Source organism: Crocuta crocuta, unplaced genomic scaffold, assembly GCF_008692635.1.
Source record: "Crocuta crocuta isolate KB4526 unplaced genomic scaffold, BGI_CrCroc_1.0 scaffold55, whole genome shotgun sequence".
NCBI lineage: Eukaryota > Metazoa > Chordata > Mammalia > Carnivora > Hyaenidae > Crocuta > Crocuta crocuta.
Genome location: NW_027530512.1, coordinates 5,038,264 through 5,055,768, shown reverse-complemented (window position 1 = coordinate 5,055,768; position 17,505 = coordinate 5,038,264). Strand labels below are relative to the sequence as shown.

Below are 17,505 nucleotides of genomic sequence, written 5' to 3'. Positions count from 1 at the left end.
ATCCGGGCCGCCCCCCGCCTCTGAGCGCCGGCCGGGGTCCCGCCCCTTACCCAACTGGAAATCTGTTGGGCTACGGGCGGGTCACTCTGACCCAGGCAAGCCTGTGGCAGGCGGTCCTGGAAGCGGATTGGCTCCGGGAGTTTCCAGAAGGCGGCAGGGAGGCGACTATAAGAGCAGGGAGCCGAGAAGGGGGAGCGGGAGAGCTGTTTGCGCTCGCAGCGTCTAGTGCGAGTTGGCCGTTAGTTGACGCCGCAGGTTTTCTGTCCTAGGTGTTGTCGCCTAACGTCGCTTACCTATCTTTAAGTCAGGATGTCTGCCCGCGGCCCGGCTATCGGCATCGACCTGGGCACCACCTACTCATGCGTGGGGGTCTTCCAACATGGCAAGGTGGAGATCATCGCCAACGACCAGGGCAACCGCACCACCCCCAGCTACGTGGCCTTCACCGACACCGAGCGCCTTATCGGCGATGCCGCCAAGAACCAGGTGGCCATGAACCCCACCAACACCATCTTCGATGCCAAGAGGCTGATCGGACGGAAGTTCGAGGACGCCACGGTGCAGTCGGACATGAAACACTGGCCGTTCAGGGTGGTGAGCGAGGGAGGAAAGCCCAAAGTGCAGGTGGAGTACAAGGGAGAGATCAAGACCTTCTTTCCGGAGGAGATCTCGTCCATGGTCCTCACTAAGATGAAGGAGATCGCCGAAGCCTACCTGGGAGGCAAGGTGCAGAGCGCGGTCATCACGGTCCCGGCCTATTTCAATGACTCGCAGCGCCAGGCCACCAAGGACGCGGGCACCATCACGGGCCTCAACGTGCTGCGCATCATTAACGAGCCCACCGCGGCGGCCATTGCCTACGGCCTGGACAAGAAGGGTTGCGCCGGCGGCGAGAAAAACGTGCTGATCTTTGACCTGGGCGGCGGCACCTTCGACGTGTCCATCCTGACCATCGAGGACGGCATCTTCGAAGTGAAGTCCACGGCCGGTGACACCCACCTGGGTGGCGAGGACTTCGACAACCGCATGGTCAGCCACCTGGCGGAGGAGTTCAAGCGCAAGCACAAGAAGGACATTGCGCCCAACAAGCGCGCTGTGCGGCGACTGCGCACCGCTTGCGAGCGCGCCAAGCGCACCTTGAGCTCCTCCACGCAGGCAAGCATTGAGATCGACTCGCTGTACGAGGGCGTGGACTTCTACACGTCCATCACCCGCGCCCGCTTCGAGGAGCTCAACGCTGACCTGTTCCGCGGAACCCTGGAGCCGGTGGAGAAGGCGCTGCGTGACGCGAAGCTAGACAAAGGCCAGATCCAGGAGATCGTGCTGGTGGGCGGCTCCACTCGCATCCCCAAGATCCAGAAGCTGCTGCAGGATTTCTTCAACGGCAAGGAGCTGAACAAGAGCATCAACCCCGACGAGGCGGTGGCCTACGGAGCCGCCGTGCAGGCCGCCATTCTCATCGGGGACAAGTCCGAGAACGTCCAGGACCTGCTGCTGCTCGACGTGACCCCATTGTCGCTGGGCATTGAGACGGCGGGCGGCGTCATGACCCCACTGATCAAGAGGAACACCACGATCCCTACCAAGCAGACGCAGACCTTCACCACCTACTCTGACAACCAGAGCAGCGTGCTGGTGCAGGTGTACGAGGGCGAACGGGCCATGACCAAGGACAATAACCTGCTGGGCAAGTTCGACCTGACCGGGATTCCCCCAGCGCCCCGCGGGGTCCCCCAGATCGAGGTAACCTTCGACATCGACGCCAACGGCATCCTCAACGTCACCGCGGCTGACAAGAGCACCGGTAAAGAAAACAAAATCACCATTACCAACGACAAGGGTCGTCTGAGCAAGGACGACATTGACCGGATGGTGCAGGAAGCGGAGCGGTACAAGTCGGAAGATGAGGCCAATCGTGACCGAGTCGCAGCCAAAAACGCGGTAGAGTCCTATACCTACAACATCAAGCAGACGGTGGAAGACGAGAAACTGAGGGGCAAGATTAGCGAGCAGGACAAAAACAAGATCCTCGACAAGTGTCAGGAAGTGATCAACTGGCTCGACCGAAACCAGATGGCGGAGAAAGATGAGTATGAACACAAGCAGAAAGAGCTCGAAAGAGTGTGCAACCCCATCATCAGCAAACTTTACCAAGGCGGTCCTGGCGGCGGCGGCGGCGGCGGCGGCGGTTCTGGAGCCTCCGGGGGACCGACCATCGAGGAAGTGGACTAAGCTTGCACTCGAGTCAGCGTAAACCTCTTTTCCTTTCTCTCTCTTTTTTTTCCGGTTTTTTTTTTTTTTCCTTTGAAATGCCTTTGTGCCAAGTCTGAGATCTGTTGTTGGAAGTCTTTAGCCCGTGTATGCATATGAAAGGAAGGGTGCAACAACTTAGTTTAATTATAAAAGGTTAGTTCTACAGTTTGATTTTTAAAACCATTATTTGAGGTTTCTCTTTAATGCATTTTGGGTGTTTGCTGACTTGAGCATTTTTGAGTAGCTTAGTTTGTGCATGGAGATTTATTAGAGATGGGAAACCTTAAGTTTGCACACAAGTTCTATGGAAGCTTGGTAACAATAAAATATATAGAAGCTTGAATTGTTTATTTTTATGTACTACTTTAAGGTTAAAATGAACACTTAGTAACATTAAGCACAGGCATACTTTTTGCAAACAAATGCTTAAATACAAATTTAAAGTAAAGCTGAAATTGATCTCAAAATTACTGTCTTGGAGTTTTCACTTTTCCTTTCTTAACAGTTTTAACCATGTTGGTGTTTAGGAGACTAGTATGAGGTGAAATGTATCCACCTCAGTCTCCTCTGATTCTCAGATGAGTTTCCTGCTTTGAGTTACCAATAATTTAAGGGGAGAAGATCTGGGTAAACTTTCCCCCTCCTTTTAATAAAGAAGGTCTGCCAGTGTACCCGGACTCCTGAGGCTTGACTTAAGTGTTCAAGTGAAAAGCCACCTGAATATTCCAGCAAAATATAAACTATATCCTGGGGTTAAGTATAAAATGATTCTTTCTCTAAACAAACACCGGGGCAGGAGTTGTCCTCTGACAATAATAGCCTGACACAGTATGGAACAAATGCTTTTTGTGCATCCAGATGCCTGAAACAAAAGCCAGCAGAGCAAACTTCAAAGCCGCTTAATATTAAAGAGTCCAATGTAGTCAAACTTGTTTTAACTTCAGTTTTCTAGTGAAACAGCTTAACTTCTGAGCTTATGGCAAATTCCATAAGGCTGTGTTTTCAACATTTACCATTACTTGGGTGATAGAAGAAGGAGATGATGATTTTTTTTTTCTGATTTGAGAATCCTGATGCTTTTGCAATGCCTGCCTTAAATCACTAGAATAGATTTCTTTCCTAAAAGACAAAAGTGCAAGATAGTCCTGTGTTTTGTTAATACACAACTTATCCATTTTCTTGTATATTTGATTTGATTTGAGATTATAACAGATAAGAATATTGTAACCCTTTGGGATACAGTATCCTGGGCTTAAGCTTTAAAATCCACATCTGTAGGAGAAGGGGGTTCTTATTTGTATTTTTTAGTGGAATGACACTTCTGCTCTGTTCTATTCTCTTTAAGGGGAACTTGGGAGAAATTCAGTAAAGCTGATTGGAAAATACAGTTAACCTAATGTTTTCACCACATGTAGACACTTCAGTATCTCTTTTCAAGTGATGTAGATTTGCTCCATGTTGTTCATAAGATAACAGTGAATTATAGAAACTATATTTTTAGTAGTGGACCCTTCTGTATCACGCAGAGAGATTAATTTTTTAAATAATATAAAAACTACAGCACAAATTAGCCTAAAAATGTTGAGCTTTGTAATAACCCTCACCTACAAGAGCTGACTCATATGTACATTAAGTCTTTATGTTTTAAGCAAAGTCATTTGAGTGGATGGAATAAAAAGGCAATATTGAAATTGTTTCCAAAATAAACTTAAAAAGTGTTTAAGGTAATTACTCTTTACACTGAAAAGCTGATAACTCAGATGTTGTGATGCTAATACCATGTTAGTGGAAAGTTTTCAGCAAGGAAGGCAGTAAGAGTAATTAACTACAAAGAGCATCACATAAATATTTAACAAACTACTTTAGTACTAACAGAATCAGGTGAATACTAGCTAGCAATAGAGTGATTTTTTTAAAATTGTTTTTAATGTTTTATTTCTGAGAGAGAGACAGCGTGAGCAGAGATGAGGTCAGAGAGAGAGGGAGATACAGAATCTGAAGCAGGCTCCAGACTGAGCTAGCTGTCAGCACAGAGCCTGACACGGGGCTCGAACCCACAAACTGTGAGATCATGACCTGAGCCAAAGTCGGTCGTTTAACCGACTGAACCACCCAGGCGCCCCAATAGAGTGATGTTTAACATGAATTTCTACCAATAATGCTCATTGTGTTAACCTTTTATTAGTCCTTTATTTGTTGAAAGCATTTATCCCTTGTTCTAACTTCAAAATACAATGGAATCATTCTATAAGTGCAGAAATACAATTTGGTAATAGTATGTTTCATTTTAGACCTTTCTTTAGAAGAGATTTGTTTCTAAAGTATCAGAAAAAAAATGGCCAATGGTAGTTTCTTTGACTATCCTGTGGTGTGGCCTCTGGTAACTTGCTATAACACAAATACCAGTATGCAGATACTGCATTTTCTGTTTTTCTGAAAAGTAATTTGTAAAACTCCCAGCCTTCTTGAGTGTTTTTAATTTTGTCTTCTCAAATTTATCTAGATCTGAATACTGCAAAGATAAAGGCACCAAAGTAGCCATTCAGTGTTTCCATGGGTCATTTGAAACTGGTAATTGGATAACTCCTGGGAACTCCTTAGGAGATGTTAGATCAGCCATAGTCAAATGACAATGGAAAAAGTACTTGATGTTAGGATGAGGCTAAATTACAGTTTAAGGAATAATTAGCATCACTTGACCTTGAAAGTAGTGTTACACTAGGAACTAGTCATGACTAAGGCTAATGCAATACATATAGAATTCTAAAGGATTAAAAAGGAACATTTCTCAAATGGGCACTTAAATTCTTACCTGAAGGTCTAATATAGTTCCTGTTTTACAGCAATAAGTCTAAACACCTTTCAAAATAAGACCTAGCAGGTTGTTTACAGTATTTGAGATGCATGAAATTTCAAAACAAGCTTACTCTAATTTTTTTTTATTGCATTAGTTTGATGTGTATAGTGGTAATTAACAGTTGTTCATGAGATTTTTTTTTAAGTTTATTTGGGGGGGGAGGTGGAGGGGCACAGAGAGAGAATCCCAAGTAGGCTCCATGCTCTGCACAAAGCTTGAGGAATGAATGGCTGGATCCCATGATCGACCACAAGATCATAACCCCGAGATCACAACCTGAGCTGAAATCAAGAGTTGGATGCTTTTAACCAACCCAGCCACCCAGGCACCCTCATGAGGAGGTATTAATTTAGGTGTTCATATCTTTTTTTTTTAATTTTTTAAAAATTTTTTATTTCTAGGAGAGAGAGAGAGAGAGAGAGACAGCATGAGCAGGGGAGGGTCAGAGAGAGAGGGAGACACAGACTCTGAAATAGGCTCCAGGCTCTGAGCTGGCAGTCAGCACAGCCCGATGCGGGGCTCGAACCCACGAACTGCTAGATCATGACCTAAGAGAAAGTCGGATGCTTAACCGACTAAGCCACCCAGGCGCCCCAGGTGTTCACATCTTTAAACTTAGCATGCATAATAGGATATTTAATGTATCACCTGTATGATTATGTCAGGGAGACTTTTATCCTATGAATTGAATGTAGTTTATAAAAGTGCCATGAGGCATGTTCCCCTTGCTTTTGGACTGGAATTAAAGTTGTAAAGAATCTCAAATCCATACATCACAAGACAATTGCTAAGGCAATATATATGTTTAGGTTAAGGAACAATAGAAATATTCAATTGCTTCTGTAAAATGTCGAAATAGGAATGAGAAAACTGTTTTGAAGGATTTTCCTTAAGCATTAAAATTAGATACAGAAAAATTGATACATTCCTTTAAAATTTTGGATCTTAGAAAAAGAGCCCAATATTTATTCTTGAGATAGCTCTTGGAATACTTTAGGGTATATGCACTTCTGAGATTTAATGGGGTGATGCTTAATGTTGAAATGTATTTCCCTTAGAACAAATTAAAAAGCTATAGGCTTCTCTATTTTAGTTTAGGTTGTTTATGAATTGAAGATTGGGGAACTAAGCAACCTAAAATGGAGTTGATATTCAAGTACTATTGCTATTTTTTTACATTTAGTTTTTATTTATTTAATGTTTATTTTTGAGAGAGAGAGAGAGAGCATGTGAGCACAAGTAGGGGGAGGGGCAGAAAGGGAGAGAGAGACAGAATCTGAAGCAGGCTCCAGGCTCTGAGCTGTCAGCACAGAGCCCAACGTGGAGCTCAGACTCACAAACTGAGACATGACCTGAGCTGAAGCTGGAAGAGCCACCAAGGTATCCCAAAAATCTCTCTCTCTCTCTCTTTTTTTTTTTAGAGAAGAAGGGAGAGGGGCAGAGGAAGAGAGATCATCTTAAGCAGGCTCCATACTTGGTGCAGAGCCCAAAGTGGGCTCGATCCCACCACCCTAGGATCAAGACCTAAGCTGAAATCAAAAGTCAGATGCTCAGCCAACTGAGCCATCCAGGTGCCCCTTACAGGTTAGTTTTTAAAGGTCGAATTATAATACCCGGAGAATCTCTCCAGTATGACTTTTTCATTTGTAAGCATACTTTATATTCAGTTAATGTCTTGGGCCTAAAATCTGAGATCAGCAATTTAGTTCTATCTTACATGCTCTTAGTTATATGACCTTGAGAAGTTTCTCTTCATTAGGCAAATACAAAACCAAACAAAAATCTTTCCCTCACAGGACACTTGAAACTGTTATATATATTTAGAATGGTACCTTTGTCCCTTTATAACATCATGAGTTTTTTTGTAAAAGGGAAAATTGTTTTTGTCATGCTCTTTTTATGTAGATCATTGGAGTTCGCAACTCATTTTTTTACCTTAGTTTTGTACCTTAGAGAGCTTGAAGTTAATCTATGGTGAAGTATAAAAGGTCTTTGGTTTTCTGTTTGCATTTCTTCATTCACTGGGATAAACCAAAGAGGTTGACTGAAGTGTGGTCTTTCTGATAATGGTTGTGTGGTGAATGGATTCTACCCAGAGTCCTTGGTGTCTCTCAGTCATGTGGAGCTTCAGCTCATAATGTCCTCCCCACCCCAAGTTACATACACTGTTAGGTGAAAAACTCTTGGTAACTGGGATATTCTTACTCCTATTTCAAGTGAGCCATTCATGTATGTAATAGGCCAGTCCTGAGGCCACAGCCTCAAAGCCCCACTGCTGGGGGATAGGTGGGCTTCCATACAATGTGAACAGCAGTGGACTGGAGTGGACCATGAATCTAGCTGATTACAATTTTATACCACTGTAACCAGTGATTGTGTGTTATCAGGTAGTGAGAGTGGGAGGGAAAGGTAAGGGAAAGCAGTGGGTTGACTACTCCCCTATTTTTTAAATTTATGGGAGTATAGTTACCAACTATTTACTGAGCATCTCTTTACCTTACTAGGCTATGGGGATAAAACCAAGGCAGAAGATATTAGGCATTCTCAATCATGTAGCGATATCTAGCATTGCTTACATCAGCGTTGGAGGGGAAAAGAAATACAAAAGTCTGCATATCTACTTAGTTAAAGAAGGAATTACAAGACATGATTTGAAAAGTGAAAAGCATGAGCACTGGGTGTTATATGGAAACCAACTTGACCATAAACTAATTGTAAAAAAGAAAAAGTGAAAAGCGACATGTAAAAATGTAATTGAACACTCATTGACACAAACCAAGTTTCTTTTCTTAGGGCGACACTAATTTAGAGCACGGAAGGGTGGGTTGCACGGAAGGGAGGGGGTGCTTTATGCACATTACTCCTTAAACATCCTCCTAACTCCTGATCTGGGTATCTTCGGACAGAGGTTCAGAGTTGCCTTGTCCTGGACAAACCCATCCAGTTATGCAGCGGAACCAAGCTAAGAAACCGTATTTCCACGCATCCTTCCCTGAACCTCCCCGACACCCCCATCGACCTAATCCCAGCCTGGATTTGGAGTTTAGTGCTATTAATGTTCGCGACAAAGGGATCTTCCCTATGGAACTGATCTTGGTATTCCAATTACGAACAATTCCAATTACGAAGGGTTTACTTCACAGTTGGAAGGCCGGGAAGAATCGGAAATAACCCCCGGGCGGCTTCAGCACGAAAATGCAAACGAGGCGCCCCAGCAAAGGTAGTCAGAGAGTTGACGGAGCCCCGCGAGAGCCGGGCCCGGCGGAGGCGCCCCCCGCCCCGCGTGCGCAGCCTCGGGGCCCCGGCGCGTCTCTGCCCGCGCGTCCGCGCCGCGCAGCCGGCGGTCGAAGCATGTCCCCGCCCCCCTACGCCCTACGCCCCGCGGTCTCGTTTGCCCCGCGCTGGCGCGCTGTTGCCTGGGTGACCCTGAGAGGTTGGTTTCGAGAGATCATGCATCAGATGTCGGTGCCGGAGTTTTATCCCCGGAGGAAGCGGATAGAAGGACAGGGGGCTTCCTTGGCGGAGGTAAGCGCAGTCTTGGTCGCCCCCGCCCCCGAGGCAGAGGCAGGGCCGGCCCTGCCGCCTCCTCCCGGCCCTCGGCTCCCGGAGCGCCCCCCTCCCCCTCAGCCCCGACCCGGCGGCACTCAGAGATGTGGGCATTTTTGCCTACGAAACCAAAACTATGGAGGTGTACTCGGCTAAAGGGCAGAATTGAATTCTGGCTCCTTACCGGGATGTTTAGAGGTTTATGAAAGTTCCACCTCACCACCTCTAATTTGTTGGTTGTAAAATAAATAGCCTTCCTGCGCAGGAAGCTGTCCTGCTGGGGGTGCGATCCGCGGAAAGAAAAGGCTGGTGGGCTGGGAGCTACCACTGCTGAAAAAGTGAGCTGGTTCCTTGCCCACTTCCTCTGGGCGGGGTCGGTTAGAGCAGGTTCCCCTGTTATGAGGGTCTTAACTCCTCTCCTCTGCTGAAGCCGCGCTGGGCATCAGTTTATTGTGGCCTGAGTCCCAGTTCATCGTAAATTGCTATGATGAGCCTTGAGATAGTAGTGCAGGCCTAGAGAAGGCTTTCCTTCCTTCCCTTCCTTCTCCTCCTCTTTCCCTCATTCATCTTTTCTACTGAAACTACACCTGAAAACAAAATGGATAAAACCCTGGTTTCAAGTTAAAAACAAACAAACCCTGCAACACTTGAAGATTCTACATCCTTGTTGAATAAAGAGCGGCTAGTGGGAATTGTTAAAAGCTCATTATGACCTGCGTATGTAAATTGCATTTTTAATTATGTTTGCTGCTATCATTTCATTTTACAGCAGTTGGGATTACGATTGGGAATGTGGTACTGGAAAGATGAAACCAGAACTCTTGAATTCAGAAGGTAAATTTTATGAGAACCTTATTGTAGCTTTTATAAAAATTACATGTGCCTGGAGTAAAAAAAGAAAAGAAATTCAAGCAATACAGAAGAATGTAATGAGCAAAATAAATAACTGCTGAAATCCAACCATCTGGAGAAAACCATTTTGGTGAGCAGTCATCCAGATATCATTTTCTGATAACATTTATCAGCTGCTTCCTATGTACCAGACACTGTGCTAATCAGTTTGCCAACCCTTTGAAAAAGCTTCATGTTCATCCAGTTTTATAGATGAAGAAACTGAAGTCAAAGGTTAAGCGGTTGGAGTAAAAGTAAGTGATTTGGCCAAATCACACAGCTCACAGGTGACTAAGATGATTGAAATCTAGGTCTCTTTGGCTCAGAGCACATATTCTTAACTGCTTTATGAAATTGCCTCCTTGAGTTATACAAATAGAGTTTTACATTAATGGGACTGTATTATATTTGCTGTGCAATAGATAGTCACGTCTACAAGGTAAAATTATTAAATTAGAAAAAACTAATGATTTTAAGCTTCGTTGAGAAAATCTGATTCTATTAAGTGCGTAAGTAAACTAACAGTACTAGGCACTATCTGCTGTGCTGCGTATCTGTTATGAGGCAGATGTTTGCCTGTTTTCTAATTCTTAAACAGCCATGGAGAGTGGGCATGAGTATCTCCATTTTAGAGATGAAGAAACAAGGCCCAGGGAGACTGAGCAATTGAACCAAAGTCCTACAGCCAGGAAGTAGCGCAACTGACATTTTGAACCAGAGTTTGTCTGATGCCAGAGTCCTTCCCACCATGGACAGTAGTCTCCCTCCTTTAGACTGTAGGCCCCTCAGTGGCAGGAGCTGTCTTACTCATCTTTGTGTCCCTTGAAGGAACTGTCTACAGAACTTCACAGAGTGGGCCCTCACCGGATGTTTATTGAATATTTCAGCAAACCAACTAGATTCAAGTAGAGGAAGGCTGGAGGCAGGGGACCAGTTTAAAAGCTAGCTGTGGGAGGTTTACAGATAGTTGTGTAGGTACGAAACCGTGAGTCGGCACAAAGTCTGTGTTAGGAAGAAGAGAGAGAAGGGTACAGGACTAAGAAATATACAAGAGGTGGAAGTGACGGGATTTGGGATAGAATCGATAGGATGTGAAGGGAGAGGGAGAGGAGGTGCTGCGGCTGACTCCCAGTGTCTGTCTTGGTGATTGGGTGGCTGGGATTGCCCTTCCCCTGTATACAGAATAATAGACAAAACTGGTGATGTGTCTGAGGTGATTATGACATGTTCACATGCATATGTCTCTTAGGCTGTTGGACAAATGGGGCTAGAGGTCAGGAAAGGCTAAGCAGATGTAATTTATAGTTACATCATAAATAAAATGACCTTTAATATCAATTAAACAATCTAAAAAATTAAAAGTTTATATTTTATAGAATATTTGTTTCGATATTGCTGAGTGGTTTGTCATTTCCACAGTGGTGATTTCTGGTTTTTGTTTGCAGACATGTCACAAAATTCTGTTGTCTAGCTCCTGAAATATCACATTCAGTGTGTGTGAGGTAGACAGTGAGAGAGACAGAAAGAGCTTTGGGATTAGACCGCCAAGATAATAATGGGAGTCAAAATACAAGTTAAATACATGTTACAACACCAGAAAACATGGGTATAAATTTTAAGTGCCAACATGCCCTTTCCTCAGTCTTCATGTATATTTAAAGGCCATCTCAAGCCTCTTTTTTTGAAGGTGGGACTTACTGAGATTCTTTGTAAATGAAATTAATTTCCAGTATATTTCAAACTAATTTTCAGTGTGACTGGTTATTCCGGTATGTAAAATCTTTGCAGGTCTGATTTTGCTAGTTTTTTTCTTACAGTGTTATTAAATTTTTTTTAAGTAATGTAAACATTTAAAACTTTTTGTTTTTCTAAGAAAGGGGATGTTGTGTGGAGTGTCAGCAGTGTCAGATGCTAAAGAGAGCTCAGGTTTAGACAAATACTAAGAACAGGTCTTTGGATTTAACAAGTTAAATTAAAAAACCTAGCAAAAATAGTGTACCTTTATCAGTAAGTTTACCTGTGAAGAAGGAAAATAAGAGATGGTAGCCTCTAGGGGATCCAGTCCTGATGGAAGGGGATTTTTGTTGGTTTTGTTTTAAATGTAGAAAAATCTCAAGTTTGTTTGTTTTGGGAAAAAGAAGAGATGGAACAGAAGAGAAGGAGCAGGGAATATTAAGAGTACAGAAGAGCTCAGAAAAGATAGGAGCACCTTCGCACTGAGTATGGTGGAGGAAGAGACACAACGCAGGAGGACTTGGGCAGTTCCAGGGGCTGGGGGCGGGGTGGGTATGCTGCCCTTCTTACTGAAAGTAAACTAGACCCTTCTAGGCTTCTGTTGGAAAGAAAATCTTTTGGTAGTAGTGCTATGACCCTAACTCTTTCCCCTGAGATTGCTGCTCTCCGTAGGGCCCATTCGTTAGTGACTGTCATCCCTGCCACCACTGGGCTGGGGCCAGGGCTGCAGAAAACTGCATTCACCCAGGTACCCTGACCCAGTACCCAAATGGGGCCATTTCCTGAAGTCCAGAGTGGACAAGGAAGGCTTCCCAGCAGACGTGATATCCAAGTCAAAGCCAAGACCTGAAGGGCAATAGGGGTTAGCAAGGTAAAGGGAGATTTGGTTGGATGAGAGTGTCTTCTAGGCAGAAGGCCCAGCTTATGCAAAAGCCCCATCCTGAGAGGCCCCGGGGGCGTATTTGAGACTGTACATGGTTCAAGAAGCTGGATATAGAGTTCTAGGCAGGTGTGAGTGGAAGATCATGAAAGGTCTCACATGCTATGCTGAGGAATTTGAGCTTCATTCAGAAGGCACTGGGGAGCCATGGGAAAGGTTTTTTTCCCCTAAAANTCCATTCGTCAGTTGACAGACACTTAGGCTCTTTCCATGATTTAGCTATTGTTGAGAGTGCTGCTATGAACATTGGGGTACATGTGCCCTTATGCATCAGCATAAATTTTCTTTAACATGTATTCATTTTTGAGAGAAAGATAGAGTGCGAGTGGGGGAGGGGCAGAGAGAGAGAGGGAGACAGAATCAGAAGCAGGCTCTAGGCTCTGATTTGTCATCACAGAACCTGACGCAGGACTCAAACCCACTAGCGGTGAGATCATGCCCTGAGCCGAAGTCAGATGCTTAATGGTCTGAGCCACCCAGGTGTCCTGGAAAGGTTTTAAAGAGAGAGAGAAAGGGACGCCTGGGTGGCTCAGTCGGTTAAGTGTCTGACTTCGGTTCAGGTCATGATCTCACAGTCCATGAGTTTGAGCCCCGCATCGGGCTCTGTGCTGACAGCTCAGAGACTGGAGCCTGCTTTGGATTCTGTGTCTCCCTCTCTCTTTGCCCCTCCCCTGCTCACTCTCTGTTTCTGTCTCTCAAAATAAAATAAAGCCTAAAAAAAAAAAAGAAAAACAGATGTAAACTGATTGGAACTACATCTTAGAAGAATGACTCTAGCTACAGGGTGGAAACTAGCTTGGAGAGAAACAAGACTGGAGGCAGGAGATGAGTTAAGCAGTTGCAGAAATTCTGTTGACAGATAATGATGGCTAAAACTAAGAAGGTGGCAATGGGAAGAGAGGGAAGTAGACAAATTTGAGATGTATTTAAGGATTAAGTGATTAGTGGGCTGTGAGGGCTACAGCTGATGGAGAAAGCAAGGATGACACCATTTTGCAACTTGACCACCTGGTGGGTGGTGGATGCCCAAGGGAAGGTGTCCAGTAGGTAGATGTATCGTTTTATAAGTCTGAATAAAGAGCTGAACCTTAAATATATAATTGTAAGTTATCAATGTTAGTGGAATAGATAAAATTACTCAGAGAAGTAAGAAGAGTAACCAGACGGAACCCTGAGAAAGACTCTCATTTAGGGAACATGTCCAGGAAGAGGAGCTTTTAGAAGGAGACAAAGAACAGCCAGCAATGGGGAAGAATATTAAAGTGTTATAAATCCAGATAATTTGCTGTGCAAAGTAACAGCTTGATCTCAGGGGCATTCAGTTTTTATCCCATCAATTTCAGACCCTGAAATCCTTTCTGGGATTTTAGTCTTCTTTCACATGAAGACTACACCTACTAGCAAACAGGAGTTCGCAGACTTGGAGGTATTCTCCAGTTCAGCAAAGATGATCTCTTTTCTCTTCCCAGCCTTGCAGTTCTTGGCATCTTTCCTGAATGAGTGGGCATTGGAAATCTTTTGTTTTATTTATTTANGCCTGAAACAGGCTCCAGGCGCTGAGCTGGCAGTCAGCACAGAGCCTGACGCGGGGCTCGAACCCACGAACCGTGAGATCATGACCTAAGCGAAAGTCGGACGCTTAACCGACTAAGCCACCCAGGCGCCCCTGAAATCTTTTGTTTTAATTAATTAATTAACTTATTTTTAAATTTCATCCAAGTTAGTTACCATATAGTGCAACAGTGATTTCAGGGATAGATTCCAGTGATTCATCCCCTATGTATAACACCCAGTGCTCATCTCAACAAGTGTCTTCCTTAATGCCCCTCACCCATTTAGCCCGTTCCCCTCCCACAACCCCTCCGGTAACCCTCTGTTACTGTATCCCTTTCTTTATGTTCATCTGTTTGGTATCTTAAATTCCTCATATGAGTGAAGTCATATGATATTTGTCTTTCTATGACTGATTTTGCTTAGCCTAATACTCTTTAGTTCCATCCATGCAGTTGCAGATGGCAAGATTTCATTCTTTTTGATTGCTGAGTAATACTCCATTGTATGTATATACCACATCTTCTTTATCCATTCATCTGTCAATGGACATTTGGTCTCTTTCCATACTTTGGCTATTGTTGATAGTGCTGCTATAAGCATTGAGGTACCTGTGCCCCTTCAAAACAGCACACCTGTATTCTTTGGATAAATGCCTAGTAGTGCAATTTCTGTGTCATAGGGTAGTTCTATTTTTAATTTTTTGAGGAACCTCCATACTGTTTTCCAGAATGGCTGCACCCGTTTGCATTCTTACCAGTGGTGCAAAAGAGATCCTCTTTCTCTGCATCCTTGCCAACATCTATTGTTGCCTGAGTTGTTAATGTTAGCCATTGTGACAGGTGTGAGGTGGTGTCTCATTGTGGTTTTGATTTGTATTTCTCTGATGATGAGTGATGTTGAGCATCTTTTCATGTGTCTGTTAGCCATCTGGATATCTTCTTTGGAGAAGTGTCTATTCATGTCTTCTGTCCATTTCTTCACTAGATTATGTGATTTTGGGTGTTGAGTTTGATAAGTTCTTTATAGATTTTGGTTATTAACCCTTTATCTGATGTCATTTGCAAATATCTTCTCCCATTCTGTCAGTTGCCTTTTAGTTTTGCCAATTGCTTCCTTTGCTGCGCAGAAGCCTTTTATTTTGATGAGGTCCCAAGAGTTCATTTTTGCTTTTGTTTCCCTTGCCTCCAGAGACGTGTTGAATAGGAAATTGCTGTGGCCAAGGTCAAAGAGATTTTTGCCTGCTTTCTCCTCGAGGATTTTGATGGCTTCATGTCTTACCTTTAAGTCTTTCATCCATTTTGAGTTTATTTTTGTGTATGGTGTAAGAAAGTAGTCAAGGTTCATTTTTCTGCATATCACTGTCCAGTTTTCCCAGCACCATTTGCTCAAGAGACTGTCTTTATTCCATTGAATATTCTTTCCTGCTTTGTCAAAGATGAGTCGGCCATACATTTGTGGGTCCATTTCTGGGTTCTCTATTCTGTTCCATTGATCTGAGTGTTTCTGTGCTAGTACCGTACTGTCTTGATGATTACAGCTTTGTAATACAGCTTGGAGTCTGGGATTGTGATGCCTCCAGCTTTGGTTTTCTTTTCAGGATTGCTTTAGCTATTCGGTCTTTTCTGGTTCAATACAAATTTTAAGATTGTTTGTTCTAACTCCGTAAAGAGTGCTAGTGTTATTTTGATAGGTATTGCATTGAATATGTAGATTGCTTTGAGTAGTATCGACATCTTAACAATATTTGTTCTTCCAGTCCAGGAGCATGGAATATTTTTCCATTTTTTTGTGTTGTCTTTAGTTTCTTTCATTAGCTTTCAATTGTTTTTTTCCCCCATAGTTTTCAGTGTATAGATTTTTCACCTCTTTGGTTAGGTTTATTCCTAGGTATTTTATGGTTTTTGGTGCAGTTGTAAATGGGATCGATTCCTTGATTCCTCTTTCTGTTGCTTCATTATTGGTGTATAGGAATGCAGCCAATTTCTGTGCATTGATTTTCTATCCCGAGACTTTGCTGAATTCATGGATCAGTTCTAGCAATGTTTTGGTGGAATGTTTTGGGTTTTCCATATCGACAATCGTGTCATCTGTGGAGAGTGAAAGTTTGACTTCCTCTTGTGGCACTGGAAATCTTATCCTTCAGAGAAGACCTGGCTCTCTCTGTCACTGGCAATACCCTGAGAGGGAATAACTGTATCAATAAAACAAGACATCCATAACCTCCACACAAGAAGTAGACACACAGTAATGGGTAGGGAAAGGATGGTCATTATTTCCTTTTTCTTTTTTTGAAAGAGAGAACGTGCACGAGCAGGGGCAGGGGTGGTAGAGAGAGAGAGAAGGAAATCTTAAGCAGGCTTTACGCTCATTGTGGACCCTGATGCAGGGCTCAATCCCACGACCCTGGAATCATGACTTGAGCTGAAATTAAGAGTGGGATCCTCAACTGACTGAGCCACCCAGGCATCCCAGTCATTATTTCTGAATAGGCAGTTAAGGAGAAGACCTCAGAGAGTGGTTTGCAGGAAGACTTGGGTTCAAATCCTAGCTCTCCCACTTATTAGGTGATTATCATTTGTCAAGTTACTTAGCCTCACTAATTATCAGTTCCCTTGTCTATAAAATGAAATCAGAATGCCTTGTGAGGAGTAAATGAGTGTGTTGCATAGCTTCATCATTATGGATGCCCGTTTCTTACTTGTTAAAGAGGAAATACCTTTCTTCACAGGCCGCCTCTGGGTTAGCCCATGAGGCAGGCTTCTCCCTGACAGTGTCAGCAGTCCCGCCCCTTCTTCTCACAGCTGGGAGAGAACCAGCGGCCTGCTTGCATGAGTCTTCGCCAAGGTCATTGACTCCCCTGAGGACATACAGCTGAGGAAACTGTACCTCCAGAAGCCCCGAACTTCTCTCATCTTTCATCATGGCCTGAGAGAAGAGTCTTATAACCAACTCACAACCCATTAGGAGCTCCAATTTGTGTGGAAGCCAAGAGTGGTCCAACCTCTGCATTTTAGTGGTGGGTTCTAGGGGAAAGTATGATTTTTTTTCCTCACTTATTTCAGGGCAAAGGGAAATGACATGATTATGTTGTAATATTAGGAATGTAACAAAATGTGGTCTGAGAAAGGACCAGATTCTAACTGGGTTGCCGGCAGGAGAGGAAGACTGTGGAGACTGCTGGAGGGCACAGAACTAGCTCTGACTGCTGTTTGGCAGCCAATCAGAGGTACAAGTCAAAGGGCAGCTTTTAGTTAATACTATGACCCTTCCTAGTGATTTCAGATGCACTGTGAGCATAGGCTGCCTGTAGAGCTACGGCACGGCCCTCAACAGAGAGAAATCCTTCCTGCCAGTCAAGGTAGGGAATGACTTCAGTCAAGTGAAAAACCTCTCAGACAAGTGTGAAGTAGGGAAGGCACGTCCAAAGGTCAGAGAATAAGGACTAGAGGCTTAGCAGTACATGTCAGACTCTTGGCTAAGGACAGGCACTTAGTGTCTTATTTTCAGGTGCTCTCATCTCAAATCATCTCAGGCAAATAGGGCAGGAAACTTTGATTTGTAGGGATAGGACTGAGAAAAGGGCAGGAGACAGCAATTTTATTGGGTGTATCTGTCTTCTCCTGTCTCCTAGAGAAGAGAAACCCTGGGAGGGCCAATGACTTCCTTAGCCTGGGGTGGGAAGGTTAATGGCCAATGGATTGTAAGTAGCTAAAACAATATGGTGGTCCAA

The 17,505-nt window shown here is 43.9% G+C and overlaps 2 protein-coding genes across 6 annotated transcripts in view; both read left to right on the top strand.

Annotated features, from left to right (window-relative positions):
- The first annotated feature begins 52 nt into the window (after positions 1 to 52).
- Positions 53 to 2,720, top strand: HSPA2 (heat shock protein family A (Hsp70) member 2). The gene has a single exon (XM_077767185.1). It carries the CDS (start codon positions 310 to 312, stop codon positions 2,230 to 2,232), a length of 1,923 nt encoding a protein of 640 aa, XP_077623311.1. The 5' UTR covers positions 53 to 309; the 3' UTR covers positions 2,233 to 2,720.
- A 2,649-nt stretch (positions 2,721 to 5,369) lies between these two features.
- The window catches only part of PPP1R36 (protein phosphatase 1 regulatory subunit 36), a 50,768-nt gene continuing 38,632 nt past the window's right edge, over positions 5,370 to 17,505 (top strand). For 2 of the 5 annotated variants that reach the window (XM_077767082.1, XM_077767078.1), the window contains exons 1-2: positions 8,535 to 8,635; positions 9,426 to 9,490. In XM_077767082.1, the coding sequence (XP_077623208.1) occupies positions 8,561 to 8,635; positions 9,426 to 9,490 (140 nt within the window). In that variant the 5' untranslated portion in view covers positions 8,535 to 8,560. Of the gene's footprint in view, positions 5,452 to 5,669; positions 6,695 to 8,534; positions 8,636 to 9,425; positions 9,491 to 17,505 lie in introns of those variants that run through there. The other 3 variants (XM_077767080.1, XM_077767081.1, XM_077767079.1) reach the window with 3 other exon arrangements.